This window comes from Sceloporus occidentalis, unplaced genomic scaffold (assembly GCF_023333645.1).
Source record: "Sceloporus occidentalis isolate IW3139 unplaced genomic scaffold, rSceOcc1.0.p SCAF_3, whole genome shotgun sequence".
Taxonomy (NCBI): Eukaryota; Metazoa; Chordata; class Lepidosauria; order Squamata; family Phrynosomatidae; genus Sceloporus; species Sceloporus occidentalis.
In genome coordinates this window covers 211,746,872-211,768,135 of record NW_028316983.1, presented here as the reverse complement: position 1 = coordinate 211,768,135, position 21,264 = coordinate 211,746,872, and the positions used below count along the sequence as shown (strand labels likewise).

At 40.6% G+C, this 21,264-nt stretch overlaps 1 protein-coding gene across 1 annotated transcript in view; it reads right to left on the bottom strand.

Annotated features, from left to right (window-relative positions):
- Positions 1-17,144: 17,144 nt before the first annotated feature.
- Positions 17,145-21,264, bottom strand: part of STMN2 (stathmin 2) — a 42,128-nt gene continuing 38,008 nt past the window's right edge. Inside the window, exons 4-5 of the mRNA XM_089517512.1 lie at positions 20,217-20,408; positions 17,145-18,770 (exon numbers count right to left, since the gene is read on the bottom strand). Of these exons, the coding sequence (XP_089373638.1) occupies positions 18,711-18,770; positions 20,217-20,408 (252 nt within the window). The 3' untranslated portion in view covers positions 17,145-18,710. The remainder of the gene's footprint in view (positions 18,771-20,216; positions 20,409-21,264) is intronic.

Genomic DNA, 21,264 nt, shown 5'->3' with positions numbered 1-21,264 from the left:
GGCAGAAAAAGCATATTTGTATTAATTGTGTTAATAGGATTTGTGCTCAAGTCTGTAGGATTGGGGCCCTGGATCCTAAAGCCAGATAATAAAACCACTTTCTCCTTCTCCCATGCATAGCTAATATTCTGAGAAAGATGATTTCAGAGCTGCATAAGAGGCTACACAAGTGCTAATTAGAGCAGGGCCATATGTGTGTTCTTTAGAAAGCTTGGAAAGTATAATGAGCTGTGTTCCTTTTCTGCTTCCCTCTCTGATCCCATTGTTCTTAGAAGGAGCAAGCTGTAAGATTGGAGTGTGCTCAAAGGTTGAACATTTGTGTTTATAGCCTAACAAACTGCCCTGCACTAGGCTAATTATCTTTTCCTATTGCCCAGGGCATGAAAGACAGTTATTCTTCTTTTCCCTTGTATTGGCAGCTTAGGTTCTCACTGCTCACCTAAGTGACACATCTTGGTAAATCTAATTTCAGGGTAGGGGTACCTCTGATCTCAAACTACTTGGCAGAATGCTTGAGGCCAAGTGGAGGAAAATGCCAGATAAATACAACCAAACACTAGTAAGTGCCCATTAGAGAGCCTCCTGAGTAGCGGTGAAGATAATGAAGAAAGGTTACTTTGCTGTCTCAGTTGGATCCTCTGTATGTGAGCAAGCTTTGTGCAATGATTCATGGCCTTTTATGTGCTGGCCCAAAGGCAGTGGTAATAAATGGGATAAAAAGTTCAAATAGGCAGCTCTGAGTTCCCTGGAGAAAAAATGGGAAATAAATAAATAATAACACAGGCCTGCAAAATTGAAGGTCATAAAAACTTTATAAAAATATATGCTGGTTTTATAGGATTCAGTGTTCTAAATTTATAAATGAGCTCAGATTTGCTCCATTGTGTATAGTTTTACACAACTTGCTTTGATGTTTCTGTGTTGTAATATATAACTGATTGAACTCATCCTGCAAAGAAGTATCCTCAAAGAGCAGAAAAGGAATGAAAGTCTTCTGTTAGACTATCAAAATACTTTAATTCATTGAGATGAAATACAAAACCCATTCAAAAGCACTAAAAAAAAATTGCACTGGGACATCAGCGTCCATATTTAATCAAAGCTGAGTAACAACTGCATTGATAAAAATATTGAATTTGTGAAAGAACTGTGTGTGGTATGACATTTATATTGTGTTTTTTGAATTTAATAATAATAATAATAATAAATAATAATATGTTTTATTTATAGACCGCTATTCCGCGATGATCATAGCGGTGTACAGTAAAATCGTAATACAATACAAAATACAGTTAAAGGAGGGAGAAGTAAATTTAAATTTAAATTTTAAATTTATTTATATTGTGTTTTTTGAATTTAGCACCCCCAAACACCTAAAAACTATGACAATACTGAAAAAAAAGTTTTTCAGTGCAGGCCTGTGTAATATGACTTGCTAATGTTCAGCTTGTGGTTAAAAAATATAAACTGCAGAAAAGGTATTCCAGTGACATGGTCTGTTCCCACTCTTTAATATAGATAGCCCTGTGAACTGAGAAATGTTTATGTCTATACAGTGTGCCCCTTTTTTACACGGGGATCCGTTCAGGCCCCCCCGCGTAAAAAAATCTGCATATGCTCGGCATGGTGGCACTGCGGTGCGCGCGTGCCATGGGCGCACGGCCCATTACTCTTAATGGGATGTGCCGCCCCTTGCGCCCCGCGCGCTCCCACATGCTCCCTGGCAGCTTTCAGCATATGCTGAAAGCCGCATATGGTGCATCCGGGTATGACGCAGGTGCACTGTATGTATTGCAAAAAATAAACAAAACAAAACCCTCATCTCAAAGGCTGCATCTACACTGCAGAATTAATGCATTTGACAATATAAATGTCATAGCACTTTAACTGACATGGTTCAATACTATGGAATTCTGAGATTTATAGATTTGTGGGATATTTAGTTTTCTTTGTCAGAGTGCTCTGGTGCCACAACGAACCAAAAACCCCAGGATTCCATATGTTGAAGCCATGGCAGTTAAAGCAATGTCAAACTGCATTAATTCTGCTGTATAGCAGCAGCCTAAGTCTGTATCCAAGCTATTAGGGGTATACTCATAGTTTGGCCCAAAATCTATGTTGTGATTGTTGTGCACCTTCAAGTAGTTTCTAATGTATGGCAATCTTAAGGTGATCCTATCACTTGGTTTTCTTGGTAAGATTTGTTCAGTGGATGGGTTTTTTTATTGCCTTCCTATGAGGCTGAGAGAGAGTCACTTGCCAAGTTCACCCAGTGGATGGCCATGGTTGAGTGAGGATTCGAACCCAGGTCTCCAGAGCCATAGTCCAACACTCAAACCACTACATCATGCTGGCTCTCCAAAACTATAGTGTGTCACATTAATTCATGTATGCATCCTAGAAGAAGGGGGCAGGGGAGCTTGAGACCCTCCACCAATAGGCTGGAGTGTTTGAGCCAGCCTGAAAAGATCTATTAAAATTGAACTACTCAGAGTCCTAAATAGCTAAGTCCCCTCAGGAATGTTCAATCAGAAGGGTACTATATGATCAAGCACTAAGACATATTAAGACAGCAATTGTTATTGAGCCCTCCGAGGAATAGTAAAGGTTGCCTGCAATCTATCCTGTGTGTTTTTATTAGGACCAAACTACACTGAGCACTTGGAGAGATCTTAAAAGTACCCATTGTGTTTGTAAGTGTCTTCATATTTAAGGATGTTCCACTGATAGTGGATGGGAGAAATAATCGGCAAGTACCTGAAGGTAGGGAAAAGGAACAGCAACCTGTCTTCTAATGTTGACTCACCCACCCTGAAAACAGTTCCAGATTCTCTGAGCTCACGGTCACCAAAGATGCAGTGTATCAGGGGAAACTGTACCCAGCATTCTTGTGGTGTGTTAAAAATAGTTGTTCCTTGTATTAATTTGTCAAGGAAAACATCAATTAAGTTTGAACAATGTCCTTTGCATCATATTGATGCCTTGCTGTCTGTAGATTCTCCCTTTGAATTTTCTTTGGGCATTATTGCATCGTCTTTTAAAGGAAGCTATCAACAACGAGAGGAAATCCCGTACTAGTACTGAATGGTCCTTATTCAAAAAGCACTTCCCTTCTGGTGGGAAGTGTATGTAGTCAGCACAACACTTCATGAAACAGATGAATTACTAAACAACATGTTTCAATTTTTATTTGTTGGGGGGATGTTTTTATCGTGTATAAGCCTGCCCCATCCATTTTAAGTGGAAAATATTCCTTTCCACTTGGCATCTACTCCACCAAAAGATGGGCATTAAGGACTAGGAGCTGGAATTCCCAAAAGATGGGCATTAAGGACTAGAAGCTGGAATTCATTAGAGACCTCAACACATTTATTTAATTTCATCATCATCATAACTGTTGTTATTTGCCATCAAGTTGATTTCAACTTATGGTGAGACTATGAATGAAAGCTCCAGGAGCCTTAGTCTTCAAGTGCCTTGCTCAGATCTCACAAACTCTGGGCTGTGGTTTTCTTGAATGAATCCACATGTATTGTGGTTTTCCTCTCTTTACTGAACATTATTATTACATACCAGTATTTTAGGCTTTCAAGAACAACATAAAATTAAAAAAAAATAACTATGTTGCCCTTAATGCTCAACTTGTGGCTGTAAAACATTAGAACATTAATCATGAACATTGAACTACTAGAATGTAATGATTCAACTGGATATAAATATAGTGTCAATGGCATTGTTAGTTCCAGACTGCAGGAAACATGGGAGAAGATCTTCTCAGTGGCTGTTGCCAGGTTCAGGAATTCCCTCTTTGGAGTGGCTAGACTAGCACCTTCCACAGTATCCTTCCAGAAGCAGGCAAAGACCTTTTTTATTATTATTTTGGACAGCACTTTCAGAGCTACCAGTTCATGGGTAAAGAACTTTTAAATTTATTTATTTATTTATATGCCACCTTTCTCACTGGAGGAACCCAAGGTTGCTCACAGACAAAATATTTAAATCTCAGTAAAATTCAAAACAATTCAAAACATCTACACAGAATATTTAAAATTTCATAAAAATATACAAAAGTTAAAAACATAACTAAATACCCACCTGCTCCATAAAAACCACCCTGGTACGCATTACATACCAAATGTTTGCCTGCATAACAACATTTTTATTTGCCAGAGAAAGTCCAGCAGCCTTAATATTATCAGCACCTGGCATTCTGTATCACAGTTAAGGAGTCATAACCTTCAAGTAGGATGCTGACAAGCTGGAGCATGTCCAGAGGAGCGTGACCAGTCTCCTCTAGGGGGCACGAGGGCATTTTAATCACATTTCTGGCTCTCCCCAGGCTATTTCAGGCCCAAATGAAGTCTTTTAAAAACCCCAAGTGAAGTTATTTCTGAGATTTGGAATAAAAAAATATATTTTTCTGTTTGGGGTATGTTGCAGGAGGCACAGCCCTCCAATGTCTCGTGGGGATTAAAGCATACCTCTAGCCTCTGACAATTGTCCACCCATGTGCTAGAGCAGTGGTCCCCAAACATTTTTGCAGTACTGCCCCCTTTTTTCTTGGATGACAACTCTAGCACCCCCCAAACACATATTTCTTGATATTAGGTTTACTGTTCTACTGCACATTCAAAACAAACAATCTTAGAAGATTTTCATACCAGTGCTTACTGTGGGATAAGCGCTGGTAAACACCAGTAAAACGTTTAGGAAGTGTGCTTGTGTGAGAGCCTGATGAGCTTCTAAAACGTCAGGGAATCATCCCCTTGCCCCCAGCATCCCTGAATTGTTCAGGGAGTAGCCATTTCCCATTAATGGAAACTTTGCGTTGATGGGAAATGGCTGCTTCCTGAACAATTCAGGGGCGCTGGAGGTGAGTGGGTGATTCCCTGACATTTAGGAAGCACATCAGGCTTTCAGACACAGGTGCTTCCTAAATGTTTTACCGGCGTTTTACCAGCGATAAAGTACTGGTATGAAAATCTTTTTAGTCGCTGCTCCCTTTGCCACCCAGTTACCCTGGGAGCAGCAACCAAGTGACTGGCTCAGAAGTGGCTGAGAAGCCTCTCTCCTGTGCCGGCCTTGTGGCAGAGGTGTCACTAAGAGGCCTGCAGGGTGTGGGCTGTGCTGGGTGACACAGTGTGAGTCACCAGACTAGAGTCACCAGACTATTCCACTATGGTTCCTTCATTCACCCTTCCTGTTCATTGTTATCTTTTTGCACCACAGATCCATAACTTGGATTTGGTCCTGCTGAGTTTTCAGTAAAATTATAAAGAACCTTGCAGTTTGAGAGAGATTAGCAGTGGTTCAGAGCTACTGCTTGGCTACCATACGTAAAGGATAATTATTTCAGCAAATGTCCAGCTTGCAACTCAGTCCACACTGACTATACTGACAATCTAGTTTTCTGCTTAATGTGGTCTAGTAGGATTAAGTTGTCAAGAAGCCGTGGAGTGAGGCAATCTCACCATCAGTTCATTATCTCAGCTCTGGTCTACTCAGCATGCAAATATATCATACCACTTTAGTTATTTGAGATAACTTGTGGAAAGCCCTTTGAAGAATAATTTCCCAGTGATTAAATATGTTACTTGTCACTTTTTTTTAAATAGCCCAGTTTAAAAAGAAATTGCTAAGAAATCAAGGCTTGTGCAGTTGAAGTTTTTCCCTTAAGTGATCCTACAGATTTTTTTTTTTTTTGGGGGGGGGGTAAATCCTATAACAGAGGATTTTGTTTCTGCCCCGGAAAGTGACACAAAGTATTTGAATTCAATTTCACAAGGATTGGCTTCTATACGGTTTTGTGTGTGTGATTGAAACAGGTTTTTTGCAGTAAGCCTTGTGTTGTTTTAAGGAGTATGTTACACTCTAATGATGCCTGAGCAGTTTAATTGAAGTGTTATATTGTTATTTATGCTACCTTATTCCCTTGTGTTTTCCCAGAGGCCTATCTGTTTCTGTGCTGAAGTAGGTCTACCTGAATTCTTAGGCTTTGACTCCCTTTATATAAGGAAAAAACTACAGGCAAACAAAACCGCACATATTTGGATCAATACCTGCCTTTTCTCCCCCTCCTTTTCCTCCAATGGTCATTAAGGTTGAATCTGCACCTGCAAAAAGAAACAAACAAACAAAACCCTCCAAATAAATAAAAATCAGCTTTAATGTGCATTACTGAGCCTTGGTTTTGCCCCATTTTTGTCTGGTTAGACCCTCACTCCCCCTTTTTAATCCAAACTTAAATTGATCTTAGAATGACATATGTTCTTACCCAGTCACACTGTTATAAATGAGCATTTCTACTATTGTCCACATGTTGAATAAATTGAATTGAATGTGAGTCAACAGTGTGATGTGAAGCTAAAAAGGCCAATGTGATTCTAGGCTGCATCAATAGAAGTATAGTGTCTAGATCAAGGGAAGTAATAGTGCCACTCTATTTTGCTTTGGTCAGGCCTCACCTGGAATAATGTGTTCAGTTCTGGGCATCACAGTTCAAAAATGATGTTGAAAAGCTGAAGTGTTTCCAAAGGGTGCAGGGCACCAAAATAGTGAAGAGTCAGGAAACTAGGCCTTATGACAAGAGACTTATGAGCTGGGTATGTTTAGCCTGGGGAAATGATGATTAAGAGGTGATATGATCAAAGTATTTGAAGGGGTGTCATATTGATGGTGGAGCAAGCTTGTTTTCTGCTGCCCCAGAGAATAGGACACAGAGCAATGGGTTCAAACATCAAGAAAAGAGATTCCATCTAAACATAAGGAAAACTTCCTGATAGTAAGAACTATTCAATAGTGGAGCATGCTGCCTCGGAGTATGGTGGACTCTTCTTCTTTGGAGATTTTTAAACAGAGGCTGGATGGCTGTCTGTTGGGGGTGCTTTGATTCTGTGTTCCTACATGGCAGAATTGAGTTGGACTGGATGGCCTGTGGAGTCTTTTCCAGTTCTAGGATTCTATTATTATTTTGGGCCACATGGTCACAGTGATTCCTGTTTTTTCTTTTTCCTGGAATGCTTGCGTGTGTGTGTGTGTGTGTGTGTGTATGCAAGCATAAATTCAAATGAACTAATCACCTTGTACCACCCTCCTGCACTTTCATTGGATGGCTTCCTCTCCAGGTTTGGTCACCTGGGAGAATTAAATGGCTCCTCAGTCAATTTATGGAAATGTACAGCTTTTGAGAAAGAATGAAAGACTGAGATGAGAGAAGCCAATGTAATTTTAGGTTGCATCAATAAAAGTATAGTGTCTAGATCAAGGGAAGTAATAGTGCCACTCTATTCTGCTTTGATCAGGCCCTACCTGGAATAGTGCCACTCTATTCTGCTTTGATCAGGCCCTACCTGGAATACTGTGTCCAGTTCTGGGCACCACAATTTAAAAAGGATGTTGAGAAACTGGAGTGTGTCCAAAGGAAGGCAACTATAATGGTGAAGGGCCTGGAAACCATGCCCTATGAGGAATGACTTAGGGAGCTGGGGATGTTTAGCCTGGAGAAGAGAAGGTTGAGAGGTGATATGATAGCTTTTTTAAAGGGATGTCATATTGAGGAGGGAGCTAGCTTGTATTCTGCAGGACCCGGAACAATGGATGCAAGCTACAGGAAAAGAGATTCCACCTCAACATTAGGAGGAACGTCCTGACAGTAAGGGCTGTTCAACAATGGAACACATTCCCTCGGAGTGTAGTGGAGTCTCTTTCCCTAGAGGTCTTTAAACAGAGGCTGAATGGACATCTGTCGGGGATGCTTTGATTGAGTTTTCCTGCATGGCAGGGGGGTTGGAGTGGATGGCCCTTCTGGTCTCTTCCAACTCTATGATTCTATGATTCTAAGCATAGTGTCTCCTGTGGACAGACCCCTTTAACAGCTAATGGATGCCATAAATGTAGTAGCAGGGGGCAATAGATAGCATTGCTTTTGCCTAATATGACAAACCCCTATGAGCAGCTGGCTGTTACACATCTGGCAAGGTTGTCCTGTAGCAGACACCCCCCCCCCCCCCGTCCCAGTCACTATATTCTCTAATAGGGTTTGTTGTTGTTGTATGCCTTCAAGTTGTTTCTGACTTATGGCGACCCTATCATGGGGTTTTCTTGGCAAGATTTGTTCAAAGGCGGTTTGCCATTGCCATTCTCTGAGACTGAGAGAGTGTGATTTGCCAAAGGTCACCCAGTGGGTTTTTATGCTCAATTGGGAAATTGAACCCTGGTCTCAAGTGCCACAGTCCAAGACTCAAACCACTATGCCACTCTGGCTCTCTTAGCACAGGAAAAACTGGATCCAGCTCCTGTATGTTTAATGATTGTGAGAAGAGGGAATGTCAGCAGGTGTCAATTGTCATGCAACTAGAGTACAAACAACACCTGCTGAAATTCTGTCTTCTCATAACCATTAACCAGGAGCTGCCTTTAGTTTTCATTCTAGCAACCTTATGAACCTGGGTGAAGACTGGGCCATTATTAAGCAGTGAACCCAGGAAAGGCAAAGCTCTGGCCCATGGCCTGTCAGCTCACTAAGCCTCTGAATCTGGCCTAGACTGTTCCCAAATTAGAATTCAGCTTGAGGGTGAAGAAAAGGTTTCCCTCCCACATTAAGACATATAGATATGCTGGAGATATATATATATATATATATATATATATATATATATATATATTAGACATACAGCTATATTGGATCACTATAAATAATACCTAGGGCCAAGTGTTTAGCTGTGGGGTGGGTGGCAAATTTAGGGCTGTGCCCCCAGTGAAAATTCTATCCCCCAATTAAATTTTCCTTTAGTCCCCACATTTCTAGCATTGCAGAGAGTGAAACAATGAAAGCAATACATACTGTTGTTGTTGCTTTGTTGTTGTTGTGTTCCTTTAAGTCATTTCTGACTTATATTGCTCCTAAGGCAAACCTATTATGGAGTTTTCTTGGCAAGGTTTGTCCAGAGGGGATTTTCCATTGCTTTCCTCTGAGGTTGAGAGAGTGTGACTTGCCCAAGGTCACCCAGTTGGTTTGTGTGGTGGAGTGGGGATTCAAACTGTGATCTCCGGAGTTGTAGTTGAGTGCTCAGCGACTAGACCACACTGGCTCCTATCCATACCTGGTGTAAAATTTTATTTGGCAGCCAGAATTCCTATGTGAAGTGCAATGCCCTTCTTTTGTGCCTCTCTCCACCATAACTATACTTCAGAGAGCCAGTGTGATGTAGTAGTGTGAGTGCTGAACTACAACTGTGAAGACCGGGGTTTGATTCACCACTTGGCCATGAAAACCGACAGGGTGACCTTGGGTGAGTCACATACTCTGAGCCCAGAAAACCCAGTGATAGGATACCTATATTCTACTAGTAATCCTTTCATACTATACAATATAGCATTATTATTTCACTTAAACTGCCAGAGTAATATTCAATGGAATCCTGGGATCTGCAGTTTATAGGAAGAACATTTAAAGTGAAACCACAGTGTTATACTGTAATTATGTAGTTTGAAAGGGCCCCTAAGATGTGGGGATTTGGGAGGGTCTTTGGGCCGATGCATATTTGTGTGAGTGAACACAACTACATATGTATGTATGCATGCATGCAGTTCTTTTTTTCTTTCAAAACCTATTTACTTGCAAGGCCCTCCAAATAAGATTTAAAAAATAGCATTGATGAACAATGAACACCATATAAAAATGAACACAAAGAATGAACAAATGGGCACAGACTCAAAAAAGAATAAGAAGATGAAACAAAATGCAATTCTGACAAAGGTCCATGAGCCAAAGAAAGGATGATATTTTGGAAATCATGGAGACTGATGGACTATGCATAGGTTATGATATTCATTTGCAAGATTTACATGACCAAGATTAGAGTCTTGGCTTGGCCATGTAAACCCATCAGGTGATCTTGGGCAAGTCACACTCTCTCAGCCACAGAAAATGGCAATTGCAAACTTGCCAAAAAACCCCATGATAGGTTTGTCTTAGGGTTTCCATAAGTCAGAAATGACTTGAAGGCACATAACAACAACAAGGGTAATATTAACACTAAGCTAAAGGTATGCAATGGAACATAAAACAGGCTCACATGCTTGAAGAAATTTTGTATTGGAGACTGTAATGATTTGAAGTGCACAAAAGAAAAGGGGGGAAAACATTTCCAGTGTCATAATTCTTGAATGAAGCATCAGCCTGATCAGCAAACACAAGACCTTACATGTTGTTCAGCTAACAGTTTTTGATATTAGTCTGGCAACATATGGCAAAGTGTGTGTGTGTGTGGGGGGGGGGGGGTAGAGGATAGGACAGAAACATTGGATGAGCAGCTGTCCAGAACAGATGCCTTTCCCTTCCATTGATGGACCCAGCCCATATATGAGATTTAACTCATCTTGACAACAAATCTAAACAGGAAAGTGGTTCTTGCAAACAGTTGATTTTGCTGAAATGATTCACATCAGAGATATGTGAGTTAATCTGACACTTGGCTTCTAGTAACTACTCCTATTTCAGCTTTCATTGTCTCAAACTACATTACCTGAGAAAGAAGTTTTCTAGTATGCGATAGACTCAAGCCCAGCTGTGGCATGTTGTCACTAGGCAGGTCAGCAAGCATGCAATGAACACAACGTGGCACACAGAGTTTAATGAGCTGGAGCGCTCTGTCGCATTGTAGTTTTGGTCTCTGAGAGGTGCTTTGAATGGCAGGTTTATTTTGTTCTCCACTGACTCTTTTATTAGAGTACTGCTAAGGCTTTATGCCTAACTGCATGAGCAGTGGAGTAGTTCAGACAGTGTTTAATGGGATGTCTGCTTTTCAATCTGTTGGTGCAGAGCAGAAAAAGTAAATTAATGGGTGTAGGTAACATTTAAAGGGAGTCAGGCATAGTATCGTGGTTTGCATGTTTGACTAAGACACTGGAGACCAGGGTTCAATTCTTCGCTTGGCCATGAAACCCACCAGTTGACCTTAGGCAAATCACATGCTCTCAGCCTCGGGGAAGGCAATGGCAAACATCCTCTGAACAAATATTGTCAAGAAAACCCCAGGATTGAAGCATCATTTTGAGGGGACTCAATACATTTATGGCACATAGGCGGTATCCCCCATAGATCCCAGGGTACCATTCCATATGTAATTATCTCATAAATGATACAAGAAAAAAATCTGTTTTAATTCTGAAATTATATTTTCAATATTTCTAAAAACCTTTAATGGGTTTTTCTATCTTTTCCCATATATATATATATATATATAGTATTCAGAAAGAAGAGCCATGCTTGCTGACTATCCTTAGTTTGTGGCTTAATGCAATTTGTCAGATGTTTTGAACTCTGCAGAGGACTGGTGGAGACATCAATGTTAAAATAAAGAAATAAAGAGCACCATGTAACTTTCTGATTGGTCCTAAAATAGATTTGAGGTTTTTTTTTTAAATCAATGGACTAATGTAGTTGCAAGAGATTGTAAACTGAGCAGTTATTTAAAATCTTTATTTTTAGGTTTTTTAAAAATCCCCAAATCACAAATTAGGCTGCATCTGCACTGCAAAATTAATGCAGTTTGATACCACTTTAACTGCCATGGCTCATTGCTCTGGAATTATGGGATTTGTAGTTTGTTGTAGCACTAGAGCACTGTCAGAGAAAGATAAATAACTCACAAAACTACAAATCCCAGAATTCCTTAGCATTCAACCATTGCAGTTAGTGTCAAACTACATTATCTCTGCAGTTCAGATTAGACCTTCTGTGATTCAGTTCTATGCACCTGGTATTTGCTCATGACTGTAGCATTTGAAAAGACCTGCACATTGAAAATCATGTGTGCACAGGCCAAAGTCATGGAGTTATTTCCTAGATCTGTTGCATGATCTTTGCTGCACAATCTTGTGTTTGAAATCTGCATTTTATGATGGCAAGTGTTTTTAAATATTCCATGCATGGTAGACATGGTAGGCATTTGATGGAGTCACAGGAAGAGAGGGTGGTGGTTAGGAGGGGAACAAATGTAGAAGGGTCCTATTGCATTCATGACCTTTTGTGAGTTACATGTATCTGGTTGTCCATAGCGGGAAAAGATTATGAAACTAGGATGTTTCTCAGATTAAGCATTTACTGTTTTTATGTATGAATAATAATAATAACAACAACAACAACAACAACAATAATAATATTTATTTATACCCCGCTCTTTTGCTCAGGGCAGCCTAAATGTGGTTATTCATTGGTATTAAAATGTTTGCTATACAAAGGCTGCTGCCATATGGCAGAATTATTGCAGTTCAGCTTGATGCCATGGAGCTGAGTTTTGTAGTTTTGTGAGTATTTAGCCTTCTCTGTCAGAGAGCTCTGGCGCAGCAAACTACAAATCCCAGGATTCCATAGGATGGAGCCATGACAGTTAAAGTGGTGTCAAACTATATTAATTCTGCAGTGTGGCAGCAACCTATCTCTCCATTTTCAAAGAAGAGGGACACCCCAGGGAAGTAGTACACAGTCTATTTTTATCGGATAATAAGAAAGTGCTGGAGACTTCATTTGATTGTCCTGTTTGATATCTTTGTAAGTACTGGAAACAAATGTTCTGGAAAGAAACATACTTCTGCAAGCTGAAAGCACACCTATTAATCCTGCCTTTGATCGCTCCACAAAAGGACAGCTACACTGCAAGGATGATTCAGATAGTCTACGTACAGGTCTTTCATCTGTCTCATTTTCTTTAAATTCCCTACCCACTTATTTAATGATCTGCTGTTGCCCTCTGGTGATCAGAAAGGATTTTACAATCAATTAAAAAAATAGTGTGAAATCAAATTAGACCCACTGAATTTGTGTATGTGTGTTTTATAGTGGCTATTAATACACACAACAATGAGTATGTGTTTATTTTTATTTGCAAAATCTGCATGCTTAAATAATTTCTCAGATGTTTTCTGGAATGGGCTGACTTGTGGGCCGACTCATAAATTGATAAGCTGGCTCATAAATTGTTTAGTGTTTAAAACTGCCTTTCCTAGTTTAGTCCTTTTAGAGGTTTTGAATTATAGGAATATAGAAAACTGGGTTCTACCAAACTGGACCATTAGCCTATCATAAGATCTCCAGGATTTCAGACAAGATTCCCCCCATCCCACAGCCCTCCCTGGAGAGTCTGGCATTACTTGGTGGTCTCCCATTCAAGTATCAATAAGGCATGGCTCTGCTTAGTTTGTGTCCAAGCAACATCAGAGTGTGGCCAAAATGGCAAAAGTTATTAATGCATAAGAACACAAAAGCTAGCAAAAGCTGAAGCAGGAAACTTTCTTTGGCAGAATTTTCAATTATGTGAGTTCCCCACCAATGATAGTATAATAGGAATTTATGTTTGTCCTTTCATCAGCCGTTTGTGAGAATTTTAAAAGAGATGCTTCCTCAGGTGGTGAAATATATCTGTTGTCATAGCATGTGATTTCACACACATGCGCACGCACACACACACACACATTGCATTTAGGATACTTTGTTTTGTGATTGGTCATTGGAACATAATTTGTGCATTTGTTTCATGAGGCACACATATTTCAGAAAATATCATTTTGAGGATTTATTACAGGGAATTATGTTCCCTTTGATAGCCAACAACCTGTTAGTGGCTTATACAAGTGTAAGTCCACCTTATGCTTGTAATTGTTTTTCCCCGCATTGAAGACATTGTAGACATTCTCTAGCATTCTCCTACTCCCTCTTCAATGTCCAAAGCTCCCCCAGGAGTCATTGCTTTGCTGCCATTCCATTGCTGGTATAGAGCAGAGAGGATCAGAAATTTGGAGCAGGACTGATTACTGTTGGAGGATTAGCCTCAATGCTTGTTTTGTAGATCTATGGCCCATTACAGACCGCCCAAAAGGGGCGGTCTCGGGCTGCTGCCGGTTGCAGCGCGGAGGAGTTGCAGCAGCCAAACTGCGCGACTCCTCTATGCTGCAAAGAAGGAGCGTGAAAACCGCGCTCCTTCCGGCAACCCAGAAGAGATGCTGCAAGTGCCAAAGCGTGCACTCGCATGTCACTTCTGGGGCGTGACGTGCAGATGCACAGCGTCTGCTACGTCAATATGGCGGCGACCATGTGGAAAGGCCGCCGCCATTTGTTATGGACTCTGTCCGTAATAGGAGTAGGGGCGTCTGGAAGAGACGCCCCTTTTTCAAAATGGGACATCCTAAGGACATCCCTTATGGCGGTCTGTAACCCACCTATGTTTTCTTTCCTTGAGAAGGGGGTGTCTTCTAGCAGGAACATTGATGTATATTTCTATGGACATTTGGTCAGTGTTGCTTGTGAAGAGGTCACTTCTCATACCCCTCCTTTTTCTAGTGGTCAATAAAGTTTATTGCTCTTTGTTGTCTGTCCTCTTCCTCTCTCTGCTCTCATCAAGCATGGATGCAGAAACTAGGTTATGATGCTGAAGATGTTTTTTCTTCTTACTTACACACATGAGAGTCAGCTTTAGGGACTCTTATAGCAAGCATAGTTTTTTCTACTGATTAGTTATTTTGTAGAATCTAGATGCAGCAATAAAGTAAGTTTCTTTTTACAGTATCCCTTTCTAATGTGCGGATCTGAGATCCATGCCCTTGAATATATGTGGACGGGCGACCTCTGCTATTTGCAAAGATATGTGCGCCTGACATGTGCGCCTTTGCCACATGCACAAGGGCACACACCATTCAAGCCTATGGGGCTTAAATAAGTGTGAGCCTCCATTAGATCCCTGCGAAATGGATTCCCTGTGAAAATGAGGGGCCAACTGTACCTGCCAATGTACAATGTATTTACCAGAAGCTCAGATCTGGCAAAAAACATGTTCATTGAGAGTATAATCTTTCAGGGCTACATACCAGCTGTATGCCAGCAGGTTGGTTAGGGCTACCCTTTTCCTCTTTGCCTTGTTAGTATACCCAACATTCCCCTGCTGTATATGGGAATTTCATATTTTCATATCTGGACACAGGCATGTTCTCAAGAGGTCACAATGACCTTTGGAACATGAGGAAGCTTTTCCATGGGAATGGCCTATTTACCTGAAGACATGTGAAGGACTCAGGTAATACCATGGTAGAGGTTAAATTGGTTTGCTGATTGCTCCGTCCTTCCCCCAGGCTTTCTGTATATCCCCTTGCATGAGAAACAAAGGTGAAGGCGAGTAAGACCAGACATCCTGTCTACACCCTGTCCATCTATCTTGTAATTGTCCTACATCCAATCTCTGTTTTTTTAATCTGAAGTTAAAACCATCTACTTGCCTTTTTTGTCAGTTCCACGAGAAAGCACTCAAACTCTTTTTTTACTTCATGTGGGAATGTTTGGTACCCCTTGAAGCTAGGTTATCAGATATAAATATCAGCCCCAGCTCTAGCCTTGTGTGTGCACAGAGAGCCTCTTCCACTCGTTACTTTCTCGTGCTGTCTTCAGCCACGTCTTGCTTTCCATGGATTCTTCTTTAGGACTGGTAAGCCATAGCTATCCAATTTCTATCCTAAGTATTGGAGAATCAGGCTCCAAACCAAGCTGGGAATCTCATTCATAGCCTTATTGAATAGCTTGTGATTCCCTCATAGGCCCTAAACTGGCCTGGGCCCGAAAGTAGGGATAGATAGGGCTGAGCGGTTACATGCGCCCAGCCCTACTCTCGCCGCCCGTGTGCCATCTTGGTGTGCGCCCATCCATAGGGGGTGCACCATGATGATGCACGAGCATCAGAGCGCCCAAACGGCGCTGGACCGAAGGGGCGTCGTCATGGCTCGCATGCTCCACAATGGCACCCCTTCCAGGAAGCTGCTTACAGCAGCTTCTTTTTGCTCCCAAGAGGGAGTGAATCATTGCTGTGGCATGCAGTTACCATGGCAATGATCCAGGGAAGAAAGGGACAGCGTCTTGCCGCCCCTTCCTGCCTGTCTGTCGAGCCCCTTAGTTTCTCTTTTCTCATTCCAAGAACCTTTCTTTTAATACAGTATTGACTGTGGAAACCCCATTTACTTTGGGCAGAGGCCCTGAGCAGTACATAACTTTATTTTGAGCAATATGTGCTTATTTAAACAGCAGGATACAAATAAAAAGTGTGTTAAATAAAATGAAATAAAGTATGTTTAAATGATAAAATAGCAAGATACAAATAAACAAGGTTTTGTATGTAGTGTCACAGTGCAGCTATGTATCTAAATGTGTACCCTCATCAATTACAGTTGGCCCTTCTTATACACGGATTTTTTATACACATATTCAAGCATACACGGTTTGAAAATGTTCAAAAAAAGTGTAAATTTCAAATATCAAACCTTGATTTTCCATTTTTTATAAGGGACATCATTTTGCTATGTCATTATATTTAATGGGACTTGAGCCTACATGGATTTTGTTATCCACGGGGGATCTTGGAACCAAACTCCAGCGTATAATAAGGGTCCACTGTATAATTATTCATTTATTTAATCTATAACTCTGCCTTTCTGCCAACATAGGAATTCAAGGCTGCCAATAATAACAACATATATATTTAAGACAAAGTCTTTTAAAAATATTTATCTGATATTTATCTGATATTTGATTAGATAGTGGATGTTGATGTTTTAATTGTTGCCTGTTTTTTAACTAATTCTATTTTTTATTACTACCTACTGTTTATATGTATTTTGTAGACTGTACACCATTGGCAGGTTTTATTTTTTTATTGATTGATTATCTGTATGTACAGTGCTGTGTACACTTACAGATTATAGAAATAAAGAACAACAACAACAAAAACAACACAAAAGCAAATATACACAAATAAAAGAAAAAAGGCAACAAGAAAAGACAACACCAGCCCACAACAAGCTAGAGCCCCTTCAGTAGCAGAACAGCTCACATGCCAAAAGTCTGTTTAGAATTTAAGAAATTTCACATTTTTGGACCGGGATGCCTACAACCTGTTTAAGCCCCCAAAGTAGCTTTTCCAAGCTCTGGGCCTTACAGAATAAAAAGATGTCTGTTTGTCAGCAGAAGGAAATCAAAGTGGCTAACTGAAGCGGTATTGACCTAGATGGGCCAATTTTTGATGCCAATGAAAATAGTTCATTTTCTTTTTTTGCTTTTTGAGATCTGTCACATTGGGGAAAAGATTTAGATAAGAAAACAAGACCACTTCTTTTTCAGTTCACAGAACCCCAATTCTTTATTAATCACAGCTTGCTCACAATGACATACAGAAAAGTAGCACTAATGAAGAGTAGAATATGCAGGCAGCAATTTCCAGAAGGGTTTAAGACAACTTCCAACTGGCAGCAATTTGGGGGACAATGTAAGTATTGATTTTGGCGAGACTGGACTTGGCACAAGCACCTGGCTAGTCACCCCTGCTGCTTCTGTCCTCCTCACTCTAGGCATCTTTTTAAAACCAGGCAGAACAGACTAACACTGGAGAGCCAAAGTCAGCAGGATTACAACCAGCTGATTCAGTCCCGATGAAAAATACTACACACAGCATCATATATCATAAGGAAATAGAGCAGCTTAAGGCTGGAAGCCTACCCGCAAAGATCCACTTCTTTGTCCCCACTGATTTCAGCCATTGTGGATAGGACTATGGCCTAAGATAAACAGAACAGGTCACACTATCTATACCTATTAGTTCCTTGACTCAAATTCATGAATTGCTCTAGCAGTGAATTTTAAGCGGGCAAATAATTTGATCCATTTTCAAACTGAAATTTTTAAAAAGGATTATTTCTTTTGGCCCAGATACAATTGCTCAGTCTCAAGGCTTGTCATTTCTATCAATGAAAGAAAGAAAGAAAGAAAGAAAGAAAGAAAGAAAATCCAAAATTGCTTCCTTTTACCTCTTTGTCAATAAAATTTATTTCTGAAACAGAGAAGCAATTTTTTTTTGAAGGCAGAAGAAATGCTTACTTTGAATACCAATTTACAACACTATGTATATTTACTGAGAAATAAGTCCCTCTCGGTTTAGTAAGGCATATTTTTTTTTATAAGCCTTTAGATCACAATCCTCTATGCACATACCAGAGTGTAAGTTCCATTGAACTCAGTGGGACTTCTCCAGGGACACACTGCAGAAGTGAAATGCAATCCTTTTTTCTTTTTCTTTTGGGAAAGAATAGAACCACAGCTATCCATAAATTATGACTGCTTAATATTTTAAAGCCCTATCTCCAAGATCACTGTCAAGCCACAATGCCTGTAATTTGCTTATTATCTTAAGGAAGTATATTGATTTGCAAAGCTTTCTAGGACATTAGGTGAAGACTGGACTTTAGCACCATAGACCTTCTTACTGGCTTGGTTGTTCAGTTGGAATGAATATCGCTCAGTTTGGATTTTGCTGCAGGGAACTTCATAGCAAAGTTCTAACAAATTCAACTGAACGGAAAGAGAGACAACATCAAAAGCCTGTTACAGGACATGTAAAGATTATGAAATAATTTGCATAATGCAATACTTGTATTTTTTAACAAAAATGTAAGTATTTACAAAATAAGATCCAAGTTTTATTTTTAAACATCAAGCAAATCATTCTGCAAAGACTGCATTGTTTTATTTTTTTGTTTTGTTTTTAATTGAGTTCTCGATTCTTTTTTTTTTTTAAACCATGTCATACATTTCCCATACTAGTATCTCATGATCTGTAATAATATAGGCAGGGGAGTTTGGGGAATGATGGGAACTGATCCCACTCTCTCCACTGCTGGGCTCAGCCAGACAGTTCCACCTGGAGCTCCTTGTTTCGGCGGACTTCTGCAGCATGCCTCTCCTGTGGGGTTGGGGAGAGAATCAAGAATAAATACATTTAACATTATGTTCCCTGTCATTTTTCAGAAAAGCACAGCAAAACAAAAACTGGGGGGGGGGGGAGTGCATTTGGTTTCATGTATCCTCATGAAGAAAGGGGAGAGTCTTGGAAGTTATTGCTTAGACTTCATCTCCTAGTATCTTCTGGTCATCTTAGCCATTGATTACTTAATTTCTCCTGAATGCACACAGAAATAATTTTCCAGACTTTATGCTAAATGTTCACAGGTTGACAGAAAGTCCCTATGCACAGGAATGCAAATCTCTCTTTCGTCCTCTCTCTTTCTCCTTCACTGCATCAAACCTTTGGGACCTCTGGAGTTTTGGAGAATGCATGAACAAGGCTAAGACCTTTCCCATAGTGTCAGGTTTGTAGACATCCAGCAACTCAGAGCAGAATTTGAAAAGTGATTCTTTTGGATTGATGATCCTAGAAATAGCCAAGATGGCTGAAGGATTCTGGGAGATATAGGCCCTGTAGAGATGGGCAGGAAGGGGCATTGAGACGCCGCCCCTTTCTGCCCCGGATCGTTGCCATGGCAACCATACGGGTGCGACAACGATCCGCTCCAAAAAGGAGCTGCAAAATGCAGCTCCTCTCCTTGCCACTGCCAAGGCACCATTAGCACCCTGGAGTGGCATGGTGACATCTCTTGTGTGCCACACCGTTTGGATGTGGCACACAATGCATGTCATCAGTGCACATGCCATCTGAATGTGCACGTGCCAAAATGGTGCTGGGGGAGTGCGGAGTATGCGGATGGTCTGCTCTTCTGAGTCCTAATTTTGGCCGCAGGCCACAGCAAAGCAGTGGTCTGTACCGGGCCATAGTAAAAAATTTAATTTACCCAAGTTATGATCCAGATAGGTATAATTGGGTAGGATTGGGGTGGGTCCCAATCCTTCTTTCACAACATGCAAAATCTTCACAGGCTTGCCATTTTGGGGGCCCATCTAAAAGAAGGTTATGACTTTTTGGATCATCCAAAATTACTTCTAGGCGGGCAAATGGGAGCATGTTCTGAAGCTTGAGTGCATGCCCATCACTTTGGATTTCTTTTATACTACTTTTTGGGCAAATAGGGGAGTGGACATTCCCCTCCCCCCAAAATCCAACAATGACACAACAACAAACAAACTAAAAAACTTTTTATGGCCAAAAACCGGCCTGGGGACCAAAGTTACATGGAGATGACAATACACATCCTAGTGGTTTCAGGGTTATGAATGGCCCTTTTTTTAGGTAAACCTTTTCTCATATTTGATCAGTTTTCAGAGGTGTATAGACAAGGTCCACAAGGGGGGCAAAAATGGCTTCCAGACTTGCAGAGGTAGCCTGTTTCTGAACTCCTCCTTTTCTCTTCCACTTCTGCCACCACCCTCCTCCTCCCTGTCTCAACTTAGTTACCTTTTCCTGAAGGCGTTCAATAAGAGCAGCTAGGTTAGCTTCACGGTTTTCTTTGATCTGTTCCATTTTCAGTATCAGTTTTTCCTCTGCCATTTTGCTGAAGTTATTGTTCTCCTCCAAAGCCTTCTGAAGAACTTCTCGTTCATGTTCCCTCTTTTCTGCCAGTTGTTTCAGCACCTGGGCTTCCTGGGACTATGGAGTATGGAAATAAAAGAGAACCAGAGGTGTGCTCAGTTTAAAAAAGCATTCAGGCAAGTTTGAAAGAACAGTTTATCTCAAGTGATTGGAACCAGTGGAGACCAAGGACACCCAGAGGTGTAGCTGGGGTGGTGGTGGACAAAAATAATAGAATAATAGACTCATAGGTTGGAAGAGACCACAAGGGCCATCTACTCCAATCCTGTCATGCAAGATACACTGTCAAAGTACTGTATATATTCATGTAAAAGTCCAGAAATTTTAGTCAAAAATTTGACCCCAAAAAACTGAGCCGACTTAGTCATGGGTCAATGTAAGCACTACACTTCACCTCTTATTTACAAAATGGAACCATCCCCTAGTGAATGGCAAGAGTGTCATCTGTCCTTGAACCACTGACACCCCCCCCCCCGCCATGCTTGCATCCATCCAGCCTTTAGTATGGTCGGCCCTTCTTATACACAGATTTTTTATAAACGGATTCAAGCATACACGGTTTGAAAATGTTCCAAAAAAGTATAAATTTCAAATATTAAACCTTGATTTTCCATTTTTTATACAAGACACCATTTTGCTATGTCATTATATTTAATGGGACTTAAGAATACACTGATTTTGTAATACACAAGGGATCTTGGAACCAAACCCCAGCGTATAACAAGGGTTCACTGCACAAGTGCAAACAGTTATGCCTGCTGGAATTTTGTAAGTTCTTTGGCTCTGTTTTCCTTTGCTTCATCCTTTAGATCCTTTGTTATATGCCCCTTTTACCCTCAACTTATCCAAGAGTCCTATCAAACCCCATAATTTTGGCCCCCAAAGCTCCCCTTGATTTATACATGAAGTCAAC